This window comes from Apteryx rowi, unplaced genomic scaffold (genome assembly GCF_003343035.1).
Source record: "Apteryx rowi isolate R43461 unplaced genomic scaffold, aptRow1 scaffold_21, whole genome shotgun sequence".
Taxonomy (NCBI): domain Eukaryota; kingdom Metazoa; phylum Chordata; class Aves; order Apterygiformes; family Apterygidae; genus Apteryx; species Apteryx rowi.
Genome location: NW_020448419.1, coordinates 1,923,187 through 1,939,749, shown reverse-complemented (window position 1 = coordinate 1,939,749; position 16,563 = coordinate 1,923,187). Strand labels below are relative to the sequence as shown.

Sequence of the window (16,563 nt, the reverse complement as noted above, 5' to 3'; positions counted from 1 at the left end):
GGGGAGGGGAGGGGAGCTCCGCGCGCGGGGCTCGCCCAGGCGCTGCCGCCGCTGCCCGCCGAGCCTGCTGCTGCGTGGGCGGGTGCGTGGCGGCGGCGGCGGATGGCGCTCCCCGCCGAGAGCCGAGGTGTCCGCGCCGCCGCTTTTGCTTCGTGGTTCTTAGCCTGGGTTTCGGCAGGTGCAGAAAACGCGTGAAATCCGGGACGTTGGGGGTGGGAGGGGGGGTTACGCGCTGAGAAAAAGGCTTCATAAAAGTCTGCGCGCGTCTTCCAGGCAGGGCCTCGACCCCGGCCTGACACGCGCCTTCGGCTTGTGCCAGACTGTGCGATTTTGACACTCAGCACATCATCACGTAGATTACGTCTGTAACCTCTTCTTGGAAATGAAAGATTTAATGAACTGTTCTGGTGCCTTTTTTTTTTGAATATATTGGTTCAAATGATTGTAGCCTGAGACATCTTGACAGTATGGTTCAAGTCTCATGAAGTGCAATTAAGTTAATATCTAAACATTAAAAAAAAAAAAAGTGGGACCGGTCTGAAGATTTCGAGTAGTCCTTGGTTCTTACAGCCTACCTTGAAGAATCCATATCCAGGAGAAACTGAATTAAGTTAGGTTTTCCTGTGCTGTGAAGGTTTTGAGAAGGATTGAGACATTCATAAGACTATGCAAGGAACTCCTGAGTAGTATAGGACATTGGAGGTCTACCAGATTGTGATTGGCGTGGAGAAGGCATATATATACTGCCTGTTCACCATCTCGTGATGTACAAGAACTAGGGGATATCAAATGTTGCTCAGAGGAGCTAAGCCTGAAACAAAATCAGATGGTTCTTCCTTCAGTAGGTAATAAACTTGTGGAATTCCTTGTCAAAGGATGTTACAGAGGCAAAAAATTTCAAGCAGACTGGACAAGGATTGGAAGAAAGATCTGTTAAGGGTTACTAACAGGCAAACCACCCCAAGGTTAAGGAGATCCCCCAGACCCAAAATAATTGGAGACAGAAAGCTCTTGACAGAGGTGCAGCACATACTTGCTCTGCTTTTAATCTTCCTGTGGCATTTATTTCTGCCCACTGTTGGAGACAGTAGACTGATTGAACCCTTGCTCTGAACAACTCTGGTTATTCTTATATGCCCCCTCATGTTTCACAGATACCCAGTAAGGGTGAATACCTCACTGGGGGTGTTAATAGAGTCTCTTTTTTCTTTTCTTTTTTTCAAAAAAAATAGGAACTTAACTTTGTGGAGAGCCCATCATCAAGTTTCAGCCAAATAAAGTAGTCTGTTCTAAAGTACTGGGAGAGAGAGTGACAGGGAGTGAAACTAGCCATAATCTTATAAAGAAAAACAGAAGCCTGTCTCAAAAACAGTAGTCCCGTTGATTCAAAACCTTGTTATTTAAAAATATTTGAGATGAAGAATAGGAAATCTCAAAAAAATGAAGGCACTAGTGGATAGAAAAGGCTACCTTTGCCTTTTAGGCTTTGTATGACAGAAAGGGAGGGCATCTATTTTTTCTGTGATTCTTAACACGTTAATTCTTTTGTTGCTGTGATTTTAGAAGGAATTTTCATTTTACATATGGCTTAAACAATAGGTCTTTGCTTCTTCCTCCTTCCCCATTCAGTAAAGTATATCATGCCATGTAATGCATTTTAYTGAAGATGAAGCTCTGGTCAGAAGCTCAGCATACCTTCATCAGAACTCCTGACTTCTGGTTTACTTAGGAAGTAGAGAAGCTTTTCCCTGAGTTAGTGATCTTTTGGGATTGGTTCTCCCAGTCAATTGTGCCTTTGGTCTAAGACAATATGTACCTAAACGTTCTCTAGAGGACAAAAAGAAAAAAAAATTCATTGATTYAAAGTACTGCTAAGTTAAGTGAGTCCATTTCTTTTTTTTCTTTTTTTTGAATTATGCTTATTCTAAGCTTTTTTTTTTTTTTAATTTTAGAATTATCCAGCATGTCTTCACTCACAGAAAAGGACAGACCTATTGTTCAGCTGTTATGGAACACTGGTACTTGCCCGCGATGTATTTTCAGGTTTTGCTGCGTGGGATCACAGACACCTTATAAACGTCCATACAAGGTTTCTTCTTTGTATTTCTGTTTAGAATATGTGAACATATGAATGCGGTGTTCTTTGCGCTACCTTGGATTAGAAGGACATTGTATTATTGGGCTCTTTACCTGAGAGGATCCTGCTTTGCACAATGAGTCATGGGAAATGACTGCTGCTTACACAGTGCAATTTTATTGGGTAATTACAGGAATGRTAGAATATAACAATTGTTGTGGGTTAAATGTTAAGTTTGACTGTGAAAGTTGCTAAGTGTTTCCTGAAAACACCAGAAAACAGGGCATATTAGCTTCTTCACAGTATGGCTCTATCACTTTGGAACCAGAACAGCTATGGCTGTTTTCTCTGTTCTTTTCCCTTTAGTATAAGTARCTAAGGAGCTTTGGGTCAGTGCAGCYGAAGCAGAGGAGGAACCACCTGTGCACCAAAGTTTTAACCTCATGTTGCCTACTTCTTTCGGTAGAGCCAATTAGGGTGCCRTAACTTAAGARYTGCAGAGCACAGGTTAAGGGCAAGTTTTCCTTTTTTAATCAGTCAAACAGAGTGTTATTGGGCGTCCTTTTWAAGWAACCTTACTGCTGGAATTCAGTATTCTCCAAATTTTTCCTAAGTATGCACCATCATTCTTGCCCTTGTTCTTGTATTTGATGTTCCTCCTCTGGTTTTTGGCTATTTATTCTTCTTCCATGTTTTTTCTCTGAGACCTCTCTCATTGTTTAGTGCAAATAAACATCTCCATTTACCTGGTGTAATGCATATCCCTTGTCATTATGCTTGCATTTGAAGGTGTCCATCTTGATCGTTTCTACCGTCATTCAAGTTCAGACTCTCTGGAATTCATCTTTCATAGCTTTCTTCCTTATCCTTTTCCATTTTCTGTCAATCATTTGAGACGTGTTCATTCTGTATGCCATTTTTTACTGTTTTGTGTCTTTACCCAGTTTCCCTCTGAGTTGCAACAACACAATAACTGCTGTGTTTGTTACTGAAGACCTTTAATAAATCTTTCTTTCTGAACTACATTTTACCTCTMTCATAGTTCCTAAAATTCAGAGACWTGCAGGTAATTCTTCCCTGTCCTCACCAGCACACCCTTTAATTTTCATTTAGTTTTCATTGATTAGAGCTGGGGCCAAAGATAAATGCATTTCTGCAAATGAGGAATGTAAAATGCTTCTAGTCTTGTTGGATGATATGAAGAAGTCTGTTCAGTAAAAATCAATTCCTCTGGGTAACGTTTTGGCAGAAGTACAGCTTGGAGCTTTTTTATTGTGTAGATGGTTTTTGGTATAAATTACAAGTTTTTAATTACACTAAGGCTGAACTGGAATAGTTAATACTGCCTTTTGGAATGTGTTTATAAGCACTTGTTAGAGCATTGAAGAAAAGAAGAAAAATCAACAGCAGTTATATTCGTCTTTTATGTGAGGATTTGATGAAGGAGTTGAAAGAGTTTCTGAAAAATAATCCAGAAAAAGAGGATGCAGTTTGTTTTGAAGTAGCTGATCCACCCTGTAAGAGAATCAGACTTGAAAACACAGGAGAGGGGCCTGATGATCTGAACCAGAATGGAGTGCTCAAGCCGATTCCTTTGGTTAATGAAGAAAATACTGCTTTGGAGAGCTCAGCTGTGAAGGTTTGCAATGTGTGTTTGGGAATTCTTCAGGAGTTCTGCGAGGTGGACTTTGTTAAGAAGGTAAATAATCAGTTCTCGACCTGTATATGTGCTTTTCTTGGAGCTGGTGTGTGTTGGAGCCTGCAGTATAGGTCTGGTGATGAAAACCCTGTACAATTAAACAATCACCAGCAAGATACAGGAAAACAAACTGAAACATTTACTCATTTTGAGTGTTTGAGATGTAGATGGCGCTATTCAACTACATACTACTAACTGACATGGTGTTTGCATACCTCTTGTGCAGCTGGGAAATAAATTTTATGTCTGTGTGACCATATTTTACCCAGGCTTGCCTTAATGTAACTTAAAAAATAATAATTAAAAAAAAAGGAATGCAGGTGCAATGGAATGACTGATTAGAACACATTTTCCAAAGCAAAGGACTAATAGATACTTAGTTATATGAATTTAGGAGACAATACAGGGTCAGCTACTTAGGGTACAACTAAAACCGCGTCGTAAATGATGACCTCTCTCCACTTTTCTCTGTGATGGGAGAATGTGGAGGCATCAAATGCTGTGCTGTTCAGCTTAACTAGATGCTCTTAGTGTAGTATAACACTGTCTTTACCATATACTAATATTTAGAAAGCCACAGAAGAAGAAAATGTTTCAATGGCATAACAGATTGTAGATGCTGGAGGAAGTATGAGTTAGGGGAGAATAAGGGCATAATGACTACTGCAGACATCATCTCTGAGGAATAAAATTGCTTATGTAACAAGCTGAAATATCAGCTGGAAAATCCCACTGCAGTTGAGGTGTTTAAGTGTTTACCAAATAAGTTAAGTGTAAACCAAATTTAAAAGTATTTGGTTTAATGGCATGAATATATCTAAAAAGGAGACTAAATAGAAAGCATATTTTATAGTTTCTGTTGTTGCAGTGAATTTTTTGCAGTTTAGAAGAAGTTTTAGAAGTTTCTTTTTCGTTTCCATTGCCAGAGTATATATATTTTTATGGATCCCATTTTTAAGACTTGTTGTTTCAGATTCACACTTTTGAGTAGAGGTGGAAAATCTGACAGCATTTGTTAAGGCCCCACAAAAACTGATTCTCTTATAAGGAAATTTCCTTATCTGAGATGTTGATTTCATCTTGAAAGCTGAGAACCAGTCTTTGTTAGCATTCACTAAAATCATTGACATGTTGGGCATTTTCTCCATGTGTGTTTAAGCTTATTTTCAGTGAGACATCTAACCATTAGCTCTTAGTAGCCTACTTTAAAATGTTTCAGGAGTGTGTAGGTTCTTGCTTTATTTCTAGTGGCAAATTTGATTTTTATATCAAAGCACATTAGAAATCTAGGCAATGTTCTGGCTTACGTGTGTAGTAATTGCATACTAATCCTGAGAAAACACAGGCATTCTGTTGTAAACTGAAAGATGAAATATTGCATTCTATTCTGTTACTTTGAAGAGCAACGGAATTAATACTGTGGATACCTGTTTGTTCCTGCATTATCCCAGGACCTTACACATTTGTATTGTTGTAGAATTCTATCAGTGTTGTGAAGAAAAACATGCTGAGCCAACTCTTCTAGCCTTTGATCACTGGGGTATAAATCCTTATACCAAAATTTATGCATGCAGTTGGTTTTAGCCTTAAAATACTGAGTTAGATTGTTTCGTAATGCTGCAGCAATAAGGATACCATTTAGTAGTATACCCTTAAAGAAACAAAACAAAACTTGTGTTTCAGTAAGTTGTTAGAGATTACTCTCTTWTGCRTATTTGACATCTATCTGAAAGTGTATTAATATGGATTTRCAGTGATTAYACTAGATTATCAACTGAGTTTCATTGCTGTAGTTTAATATTAAAATCCTTCTCTTGYAGGTGTGCCAAAAGGTTAAGTCCGCTGACTACCAGTTTACTAGTTTTGTATTTTCCGTATCCCTACCCCCACAGCTGTCTGTTAGAGAGGTAAGTGTTTACAGATATTTCTTTGTTACTTAAATGCGTAGTAAAGAAAGTTACTTGGGAACATGCAAGCTGGAGGTGGTTTGATTTTAATTGCTATTGTTTTAGAAGAAAACACATGCTAAAAGTGAAGTCTGTTCTGCTCTTCCTTTTTGCTGAGTATTATTTTAATTAATAAAGTGTCTGAGTCACTTCAGATTTCAGTTAGCCCAGGAATACATCTGAAAAACTGAAAGGAGTTTCTTTAAATCCTTGRTGTATTGCTCCCTTTGGTACAGATGCCAGCTCTGCTTTGTGGATCTTCTTGGAGAAGGAACTGCACAGCTGGTGCCTTTCCTGAAATAAATGATAATTGGTAGTGCAGAATGCAAATGAAGGAATTTGAAGATGAACTCTTTAACTCTGCAGCATTTTAAATGATGTAAAAATATGTATTTTTAATAGTCACCTGTCCTGGGCATTGTTGAAAATGTAAATGAATGCAGTTGTAAAAGTATTAATTTTGACAGCAATTTTAATCAAGCTTAAATTGTTTACATTTCAGTCATTTAAGTATAGAAGACAGCAATAACATGGACAGGTATATAACTGATAGTTTTTTGGAAAATTGAAGACGTATACTAAGCATAGTATAGCACGATCAATAAAGCAACAGTTTTTGYTTAGTTGTGAGGCRTTTTACAATGTTTACCTGCTTTCTGATATAAAGTGATGCAAAAATACTRTTGTAAAGAGCAGCAAGTAAATCTTCAAGACAGATGCCTCCTGTGGTAAGATGTAATAGAAGCTTCAGTGAATGTGGCAGAATGAAGTGTAGGTCTTCTTGGATTTATATATAAATCTGAAGTGAGGTCTGTTCTTATCCTGCACAGTTTGATTGTTAAATAACCTACTACACTTTTAGACTTGAATAGCAGTGTTCTGGTATCTTGGGCAAATATCAGTGCAGTAACTGCATTGGGCTAATGTATATTTTACTCTAAACCTGCTTAACATAAGACTCTTAACTCTCCATCCTAAATTAAGCATACTTAGTGTGTTCACTTCAGCTGCCATTATGTGTAGCAAAAGAATACCAGCACAAATTGCTTTGTGCTTTCTGGCTGGATAAGCTCTTCTTACTCCCATCACATCCACCTTTAACCTAACAGCTACAGTTTATCTAGCTTAAAAATAACCTTTTTTATTCATAGTTTGGCTATATAATTATAGAGGCGAGGAAAGAAGAATTTGGTGCTACTGTTCTTTCACACCCTGCCGGTGGGTCTTTGCCATAATGCCTCAGTAGAGGGTGTTATTGCATTGCAGTTCTAGCTCGGTCATGTTCTCACACTAGCCCGAACAAGTAGAGCAAGTGTTTCTGCCTGCTTTTGAGGCAGTCTTGGCTGCAAGTAGAGGCTAAAGGTAATAGTTTGCTTCAAAGAGTTCCTCTTGCTGATTGAATTGTTGCATGTTGTCTAGTACCCAGTGGTGCTTATAAGAACTTTGTCTTCTAAGTGCAATAAATGATCAGTTTGATAAAAGGGGTGAGAGGTTGCTGTTATTTTTATCAGCACTTTTACCTTTACAGCACCTTTACATCCACTCCCTTCAAGGTTGTTTCTTGCCGTTATGTTCAGGCAAGCAAACAGTACTTCAGCATGTGGTACAACCRAGGAATAAAAAGCTCTGGGGAATAGGTGGGGTGGGATGACTGAGTAAAAACCTCCAAAAGCAGATCTGCTGTCCTGAATTTCAGTTCAGTTGGGAGCAGGGCTGCATTGGGAGGTTCCTGCCATCCCTCTGTTCTACCCCCTGAGTCTTGCCAAATGCTAAAGCAGCTGTTAGTGTAGCTGTGCTCTAATTGAAGGGGTGAAAATAGGGGGAGGCAAGAAAGAACCCCTTCAAAATTGTGGATTTTTATTTACCATCTATCCATTTATCACTTCTAAAAATAATTAGTAGAAAAGTTCCTGTTTCCTGTTACAGAAAAGCAGCAAATAATACAATAAGGCCATATCCCAAGATGCTTTGTGTTGAAAAGATGATCTTTTGTTAAGTTCTTCTTTTAATTCTTTTGAACTGCACTGTACAAGAACACGTCAATTTATCATAAAAGGACGCCCCAAAGACAGCCCCCTTCCATTGACCTTTTGTATGACACACTGATTTTCTCTGACTTCCTTTAAAAAAWTTCAGAAATTGTCTTTCAGTATTACCCTCAACTAATTTAATGATGAGAGTTGTCATCTTGCCAAGCCTAAAACATAGGACAGGGCCTGAAGAAGAGTGGGACATAAAATTTACATTTACATAGTATTTGTATTTGTAATGCAAAGACTGTATTTCCTCTTTCTATACGTAGGATATCTGATTAAAATAAATCATAAATACAAGAGTTCCAAGTTTATGTCAGACAAATATATTAGAATATGAAGTGAGTCATGCCCTTCAGAAAAGGTGACTATTAGCTATGTCTGTAGTCTCAGTTGTGATCCATCATCCTGGTACTTGCTACARGGACATTGATGCAAATAGCAYCTGTAGTCATTACTCCCTCTAGGACTGTGTATACCTCATCATGGAATTCCCCATCTCAGGCTCTTTTCTAATACAGTGAAAAAATGCAGTGGCTGGGATTGCACATGGTATTTCAACTGTTGCCACTGTGATCCCTCAGATAGCATTAGAATAATATCCTGCAGCTTGTAATCAATATAGTGCCTGAGCTAGTGTATTTCAGAAATATATTTGCTGTTAAGCATTGCCCTGCAGGCTTGAGTTCTGTAATGAGCATTTTTCATTTTCAAACCACTTCACAAACATAAAGTAATTATGAAGTAGAGGGGTCTGATCCCCTGCTTTGCATACAACTGGGAGAGAGCAAGGCAGGGGACTTGGTTGAATATAATTTGGAATTTGGGATCTTTTGGCTTCACAGTACCTTAATCTATTGTTTCCTCTTAATTGAAGGGGAAAAGTAATTTCTTTAATTCTCTTTCACTTTTGAAGTCAGGGGAAAGGAAATGAAATTTGATACATGGTCTCATTTTAGCATAGTTACAGGCAGAAGTTTTCTCTAGTTTGTAATTGTGCCCCTCATAATACAGGTAAAAGGGGTGAGATTAGCCACCTGACTGAGTACTAAACCTGCAAGTGCTTTAAATCAAGGAATATGAGACTGTTTAAATCAGCATTTGTCAAATGAAGAGTTCTAGACCTCGTTCTGTGCTTGTTGTATTCTCTAGTTAAGATGCATGCTCAAGGAATTTTGATTGGAAGCTATTTTTATTTATGATTTCATCTGCGTAATATGCAAACAAGATTGCGGTATGCTTCATAGTGTTTTGTGAGGCAGTCTTGCTCACATTTGCTACATATATAGTATAATGAATCAGTGAATTTGAGTAAACAGTATTCTATCAATACAATTACATTTATTCTGTTCAATAGGGTGCTGATTTGTGTATCATGTATCTAAAAGGTTTGTGTTCTCTCTCCACCATTCCTCTCTCCCCTTAGTATTTCTAGCACTATTTTTAAGATTCCCCCATTCTTTTAGGTGGACCGAAGGAAGGATAATAGAGATTTTTGATTGCGTTCTTCTATCAGTGTGTAAAAGTGATCTGTGACGTGGTTACTTTTGATTTCAACCAAAAGATGATGTGATCCTGATGTTGCTACTTTAAGTTTGAGAAATGTTTTCAAACTTCTTCATTAGAATTATTTCCTTGACAATAGAGAGTAGTTATTTTGACCGGGGTATTTTGGTTTATTTGCTTGTTTCTTAAAGCACCGTATATGAAGAATGAAAGACAGGGAAAGGATTTAAACTGCTGAAGAATGTAGATCAGTGATGTTTACTGCTTTTGAGATATGAACTCTTTTGGACACCGCAAGTGTGTGGATGACTGCATGACAAGTTTATGGAATTGCCTTTCTCTGACTCCTTACTAGTAGCCTGCTGTCCACAGGTTGAAAACTACTAATCTTGATTTCTTGTTGTAGGCATGTAAGCAAGCTAAGCAACTTTGGTTTGGAATTCAGCTTCTGTGAGGGCAGTGAGACTGGACCTCCAGACTATGTATTGACAGTACAGATTCTGTTAGTTAAGTGACTTCTTGCCAGTCTTGATGGCTTTTTTTGTATTGTTGCTACTATTAGAGGAAGAAAGAACAGAGAATATTGTTGTTGTTGCTTAGTTATAGGAAGTATTTGGGGGAGTTTCTCCCTTCTTATTAATTGCTTTTGCACTGATAGGCGTTTTGTTGAAGTGGAAACATTGTGCAGGTTTTCTGAATACCTGTGTCCAACATCACTCTTGCCAGAAATATAAGCATATAAATTAGTGTTCGTAAAAGGTTTTTTTTTTCTTTTTTTCCCTAGACTACTATATTATCTTGTAATTAAAGGCAAAGATCCGTTGAGGTCAAAATTAAAATTATGGTTAACTGTAGTGCACTTCAGATTTGTAAATTATGTTTTCATTGTGGTGCAGAGAATGGGATTCATTCTTAGAGCATGCAGAGACAAAATTTAAAGCCTAAAGCACTAAACAATTACTACAGTGAAATAATAGATCATTCTGTAGGACCAGTGTGTCGGTCCAAAGAGAAGTGAGTGAGACTGCGAAGGGATGCACCTGTAAAAATGTTAGTTCCCCAGAGCAAAGCTTATGAAAGATATGCTTTTGGAAGCTTTTGGCATAGACAGTGTCGTTCTTTGGAAGTCTTCAATTTCTGATCCTTTTTCATTTTAAGTCATGTAGGGCTGCATTGATTTGATGGCTGATAGTCCCTTGTGCTTACTTTTGTATTCTTCCATCATACCTTCACACCACTGGTAATTTTAATTCTACTTTTGACTTTTGTTACAATCAATGGTAATTCTCATACTGCTGTGTTCTATTCCTTGGCTGGGACACCTAAGGGATGATATAGGGTCATCTTTCTTTGTCGGTGTCACTTCATATATATACATATATATGTATACTTTACATATATAAAGCTTCCAGATGAGATGAGTAGAGTTTGAGAAAATATTTACAGTGCTTGGATTGAGGACAGTCAAGCTTTAGAGCAGGTTGTCCAGAGAGGTAGTGCATTGGAGACCTGGCTGGATAAAGTCCTGAGCAACCTTGTCTGATCTTATAGCTGACCCTGCTTTGTGCAGGAGATTGGATAGAGACCTCCTGAGGTTCCTTCCAACTGAATTATCCTGTGATCATTTTCACTTCAAGCAAATACTAATTTGTGGAAGCTCTATACAAAGGAGTGCATCTGAAGCTGCAGAAGGTGGTATTCACAGAAGGTCTGCAGAAAGCAACAGAGGGGCAGTTGGGAAATGAAAAAGAACTCAGGGTGAAATCTGCCCATGACTCTCAGATCAGGTCTTCTAGCAGTTTCTAGATATGCTGTCTGGTAAATAATTGTTAGTGAACTCCGGAGTTTATATCAAAAGCTGTCTCTGATTTCTAATATTATTCCCTCTGTTCCTCAACTTTTTCCGTATTCAGCTTATGTCTCCCAAACTAAGTGGTATGATTTAAATGAGGGGGCACTCCTCAGGGAAAGAGATTGTGATTACCATCAGACCAAGAATGTTATTTATTTCATGTTTTGTATAATAGGTGCTGCTTGTTTTTGATTTTTAATTTATATGCCAAATCAATTTTCATATATGTGACCATCCATTTAGATATGTTTTTTTCATTTCTATATATGGTAGATAACACTAGTTGCACTTGACTTAGGCTGTCAAAGTCTTTTTTTTTAGTTATAGCGTTAATAGCAAGATTCAAAGTGTGTTTAATGCAGCCTAATCTTCTTTTAAGAGCAAGGTAGGATTTGTGATGAATTGGCTGTGCCTTTGCAAAATGATGCCTTAGAAAGATGCACCATTTGTTCTGGAGAGCTGGGTCTTCCCAGTGTCTTTTATGTCACTTTCCAGATCCGTCCAATAGCAGACTGAATGCTCATTAATATTCAGTAATACTAATTTGTTTTTAGTTTAGCCAGATATACAAGTATATTGTATGTCACTGGAAATGTTTTAAAATGGGGTGATTTTTGATCTGGAACTAGTTTTATCAATAAAAGAAGCCTAATTGTTTGCCTGTGTGGGATAAAACCAGTCATAAGCGTTTCCTGTGTTCAGGACTTGTGCTTGCATACATTGAAAGTTTAAGTATACTGTGGTCAGAACACCTTTTAGTTTTGCGTGTTTATCTCCGATTATTTTTCAGTATTTCTCAACTGGAAGAGTTGTCCAAAAAAAGAGGGGGGAGCTTCTGCGTTTTTTTTTTTTTTTTTACGTCATATGCCATATACACTTGTTATTTCAAAAAGGTAGGGTGAAATTTCAAATGTGATAAATGAGAGAAGTGGAGGGAGGAGTACGTAAAAGTGAGAATTTTTATAAGAGGTTTAGATAGGACATAGAAAATCATATGACAGACTAGCTTTGGAAGGACTCTGTTGGCTAACAATTTAAAATCTAGTGAGCAGTGAAGGAGAAAAATAGCAAAGTATTTGAGAAACAGGAAAACTTAGGTTAGCATACAAGAAAAGAAATCTTTTTTTTTTTTTTTTGAAGTCTTCCTCTGACTATCGGCTTTTCGATGTCCAGAGTTTTTCGTATGTCGAATTGTCCTAGGATCTGATCTGAGTTACTGTTACTGGGACAGTGTGTCTCACTCGAAGAAGTGTACTCTTTCTGCCATAAAACTGGCTTTTTGTTTTACAATTATACTAAGGCTTCCAGCTGATGCAATGGGTAATTGATTCAATTTTCTGTTCCTCAAAAGACCTTATCTTTGTTTCTGTCAGGCAAGAGATGGGAGAATAGACAGTAAAGTAGGGAACAGCCCATACTCACAGAGCAAAAGATTCTTTGAGCACTTTTGGAGAAAAAGAAAGAACCTTTCTTTAGGTCGGCTTGCCTGGTTAGTCTATAGAGGAAAGAGCAAATCCCAGTTCTATCCTCTACACTTCTAAAGCAAATGCTAAATTTAAATCCTAGTACTTAAGTTTTTTCCTGAGCTTTGTAAACTTTAGTTTTCTCTTCTGTTAACAGTCTCTGAAACAGCTGGAGTATTTTTGAGCCTGAATTTCACTTGCATTTTTTTCTCTCTTCTTCCTGGGCATGGCTGATGACCTATAGCGTGCTGCTTGGCTGCTCGTAAAACAGGAAATGGGGTGAGTAATTTCTTTTGGCAACCTTCATACCACTTCTACTACAGAATCCTCCAGATTTAGAGAAAGGAGAGATGCTCTTCCTATAATTTTTTTCCAGCATAGCAGTAATGAGAAATTGCTTATTGCAGTGGACCTGCTGAGACATGTCTGTTAGGAGAAATTTATGACCAAGCAATTAATACCATATTTTCAAGATCAAGACAGATACTTTCATATAAAGGTGCTTCTTCTAACGGTTGTGGAATATGTAGACTCATTTCCTCTATCCTTGGCCAAGATTGTTACTTATTTTGTCCCTTCAAAGCTAATCATCAGGAAATTCAGAATTGGGATGTGCTGTCATTTTCTTTGTTTTGCTTTTTATTGTCCATAGCTTTTATTGTCTGTCTGACAAGCCTTCTTCACTATTTGTCTACATAGATATTGAGCAGAGTAGTAGTTGATTTTATAATTTTGTTATAATGCTGTTGTCCACTTTACTGGTTCTTACAAAGGATAAAATGACAGCTGGGGTTTGGTGTATCCTGGTTTGACCTTAACTTGGGGTTTCCTGTCTCATTTGCCTTGTACTGTGATATAGCTAGGACAGAGCATATGAATGTGGAGTGTGGGCTATCTGTCCAGTTGTACAGCTTAGAGCTACCTTAACGCTCCTGAGAGTGCCATGATGACATCAGTGAGCCAGATTCATCTTGTGCACAGAACATCATGAAATACAGACCCTTCCATTTTGTCACAGAATTAGATTTAGCTTACTTTAATAGTGACTGAAAACTGTTAGTCAGATAATGGTGAAAAGTCCATAGTTAATGTCTCTGACAAACACGTTTATGTGTAAAATAGGTTTCTATTGCAGATAAGTTGGAAGCTGAGACTTGAACAGGAATCATACGAACTACCCTTTCATTCTTAAAACTGTGTTTTATAAGTTCGTTCTTAAAAAGTTGTAACTTAGAAAGTAAAAGTACTTCAAAAAGCAAATGGAAAGAAAGTTTCTTTCATTCCTGTGCCTTAGCCTCTGATAGAAAAAATTCTCTCTGATGTTTTGAAGGTGTACCTTTGGCTCTCTATCATTCAGTTGACTAAGACTACCAACCATTGTACCAATAAAATGGTAATAATCTGTGTCATTAATTGTGACTGGACTAGAGCTATCAAGTCATTTAATACCAGCTATCAGAACTGGTGTCACAGGGTAATGCCTTTGTTATTGCTTCCCTGGGGGAAAGGCTGTAAAATGGTAAGCTAGCTGAATGGTTTCCTATGCTTTAGGGAATACATGAATCATTCTCTTCCAGGTATTTTTTCTGGGTATTTGGGAGGTAGCATGCACTTTGAAAGAGCTTGCACTTCTGCAATAACTACTAATTCATCTTAGTGTGCAACTTTTCATGTGCTTTACATCAACATAGAATTTTTCTTTTTGAACTGAAAGAGAATGGTTATTCTGGGTAATTCAGCATCACCACTTACTTGCATTCAAATAAATCTAGTTCTTACACTGTTAAGTTTTATAATATCAAAAACTCTTGATTTAGCTACTTGGATACATGAATAACTGGGCTACAGGTTACATAAGATGGTTACAATAAATAGTTACAATACATTACAAGTTTGAATTAAAATTTTAGTTTTGATAAGGATAATAGTAATCAAGCATAAACTTGCTATTGTGCTTTCTCCAGCTTCCATTTTCTAGAATTATTTTTAAAACAGCAGGCATTCAATCCAGGGACAATAGCTCTGAGATACTAACATGGTGTAGTGAGAAAGATATTAGTACAGTGTTTGCAAGTTAATTTTGACCCTTCTTTTATACCTCAGTGTTTTGATATCAGTTTAAGGGCCTGATTCCTTGCCTACTCGAGGACACTCCCATTCCTGGCCAAATGAAAATGTATAGAGCTATTATGAGTGGATAATTGTCTCTGTGAGCAAGATGAAAGAAATCTGTTGGGCTCAAAGTTAGTTGAGGATACTGGATTAATTTTTGGTGGAAGCCGTGTTGGCTGGAAGTGCCATTCTGAGTTAGAAAAGCAGAGAAAGACAGAGTAAAAGATGATGAGTCACAAGTGGATTGAAATCATTTAGTGGCGTCTTCACAGGCATCTGCTCTTTTACATTTCTCTCTCCAAAGGCAAAGACACAGGAGTCGAAGTCTGGTCTTGTATCTAGAGAGTCAGTTGTGCCTGTCTCAGCGGGATCAACTGAGATTGTCGTGTGGGCTTTTATCCTTAGGAATTTGCACCAGTTGGAGTTCGTGCCTCCTTTAATGAAGAACTAGATGGTCCTCTTAACAACAGAATTCAAACATACGATTTTTTTAACAAAAGAGCTACGTGCATGTCTCTTTCTAAGCTGTTCTCTAAGTGGACTCTGGGAAAGCTTTTACAGCTTTGAATCTATCATGGAGCTATGGCATGGGTTTCCACAAAGCATGTTCTCACATACAACAGAAAGAGAATCTATTTTTAAATTGTTAATGAGAGAAACGTAGGAATGTATGGCCAGAGGCAGGAAAGAGGCAATATAGTCTTTTTGACTTTGCTTGAGCTGATTGTAAAACAACACCCTTAACTACTCCCAGCCACACTCTTAAGTGTCTATTGGAAGCATCTTACCTGGAATCACTGTCCGGCCTTATTGTTTTGTAATAATAAACAGTTTATTAATTCAATACAAACATTCATTATAATCACAAGAGACCATAGAACAGCCTTTCATTCTTTCGTGCCATGGTCTGTATGCTTAGTAGTTTTGTGCTTTTTATTTGTGCTTTGCTTGTTTGCCTGGGACTAGTTACTGAGGTTTGCATTGGAATATCATGTCATGTATCTATCTTTGAAAGACTTCTGTTCAAGTTATTATTTCTTATGTATGTGATTCAGAAAACTGGGACTTTCCTTGGCAAAGGATGACATTGTTCAGCTGAAGGAAGCTTATAAGTGGATTATTCATCCCCAGTTGTCGGAGGAGTTGGGTGTTCCTGCTGATGGAAAGGTGTTGTATAAATAATGAAAATTTTCTTTCTCTCTGTCTGTGTCTCTCTGTTGCTCTCTCTGTCGCTCTCTCGGTCGCTCTCGGTCTCTCTCATACCGATGGTGGTACATTCTCATTAAGCGATAAATAAGTTGCACTCATTTTATCTTCAAAGTAGGGGAAAGTAGGGAAAATTCTTTTAACTTGAAATCTCCCAGCCTCAGTACTAAAGGATCCAGTATCCATTTTTGTAGACAGACACCACTGCAATGACTGAAGCCACTGCAGTCTTGTACTACATCTCTTGTTCATGGGCAGCCACCCTCCTCACACGTTCCTTCTTGGCTTTCCCGTTTCTGCCAACACTGTTACTGCTTTGTGAGATAAATTGTTCAGGTTGTTAGCATGTTATATTCTGTGAATAGAATCTATCTGTGAAATGCCCTTTAGGAGGAAGGACTGGTCCTTTTTCACTTTAATGGCTGCTAGAAATAAGCATGTTGGAAGCTGTGATTCCAGTAAACAGGTAGTAGGAATATTATTTTCAGACCCTATTTTCAACTTTCAGATTCCGACTAACATTCCTAAATGTCTATAGCTTTACTTGTCATCAGGCACTAGGATTGACCCCAGAACTAGACTCACTTAGTCTTTACCTTGATTGTCAACTTCCATAATAAATACAGATTGTCTTTTCCACGGGGTGCTAATTGAAAGCATCCTTTTTGT

General features: G+C 37.8%; 1 protein-coding gene across 7 annotated transcripts in view; it reads left to right on the top strand.

The window, feature by feature from the left end:
- Window positions 1-68: 68 nt before the first annotated feature.
- PUS10 (pseudouridylate synthase 10) overlaps window positions 69-16,563 on the top strand; it is a 37,990-nt gene continuing 21,495 nt past the window's right edge. The window contains exons 1-6 of one of the 7 annotated variants that reach the window (XM_026064122.1): window positions 69-178; window positions 1,953-2,089; window positions 3,510-3,776; window positions 5,597-5,683; window positions 12,821-12,855; window positions 15,744-15,855. In XM_026064122.1, coding sequence (XP_025919907.1) covers window positions 103-178; window positions 1,953-2,089; window positions 3,510-3,776; window positions 5,597-5,683; window positions 12,821-12,855; window positions 15,744-15,855 — 714 coding nt within the window. In that variant the 5' untranslated portion in view covers window positions 69-102. Of the gene's footprint in view, window positions 179-242; window positions 846-1,952; window positions 2,090-3,444; window positions 3,777-5,596; window positions 5,684-12,799; window positions 12,856-15,743; window positions 15,856-16,563 lie in introns of those variants that run through there. The other 6 variants (XM_026064123.1, XM_026064124.1, XM_026064125.1 and 3 more) reach the window with 6 other exon arrangements.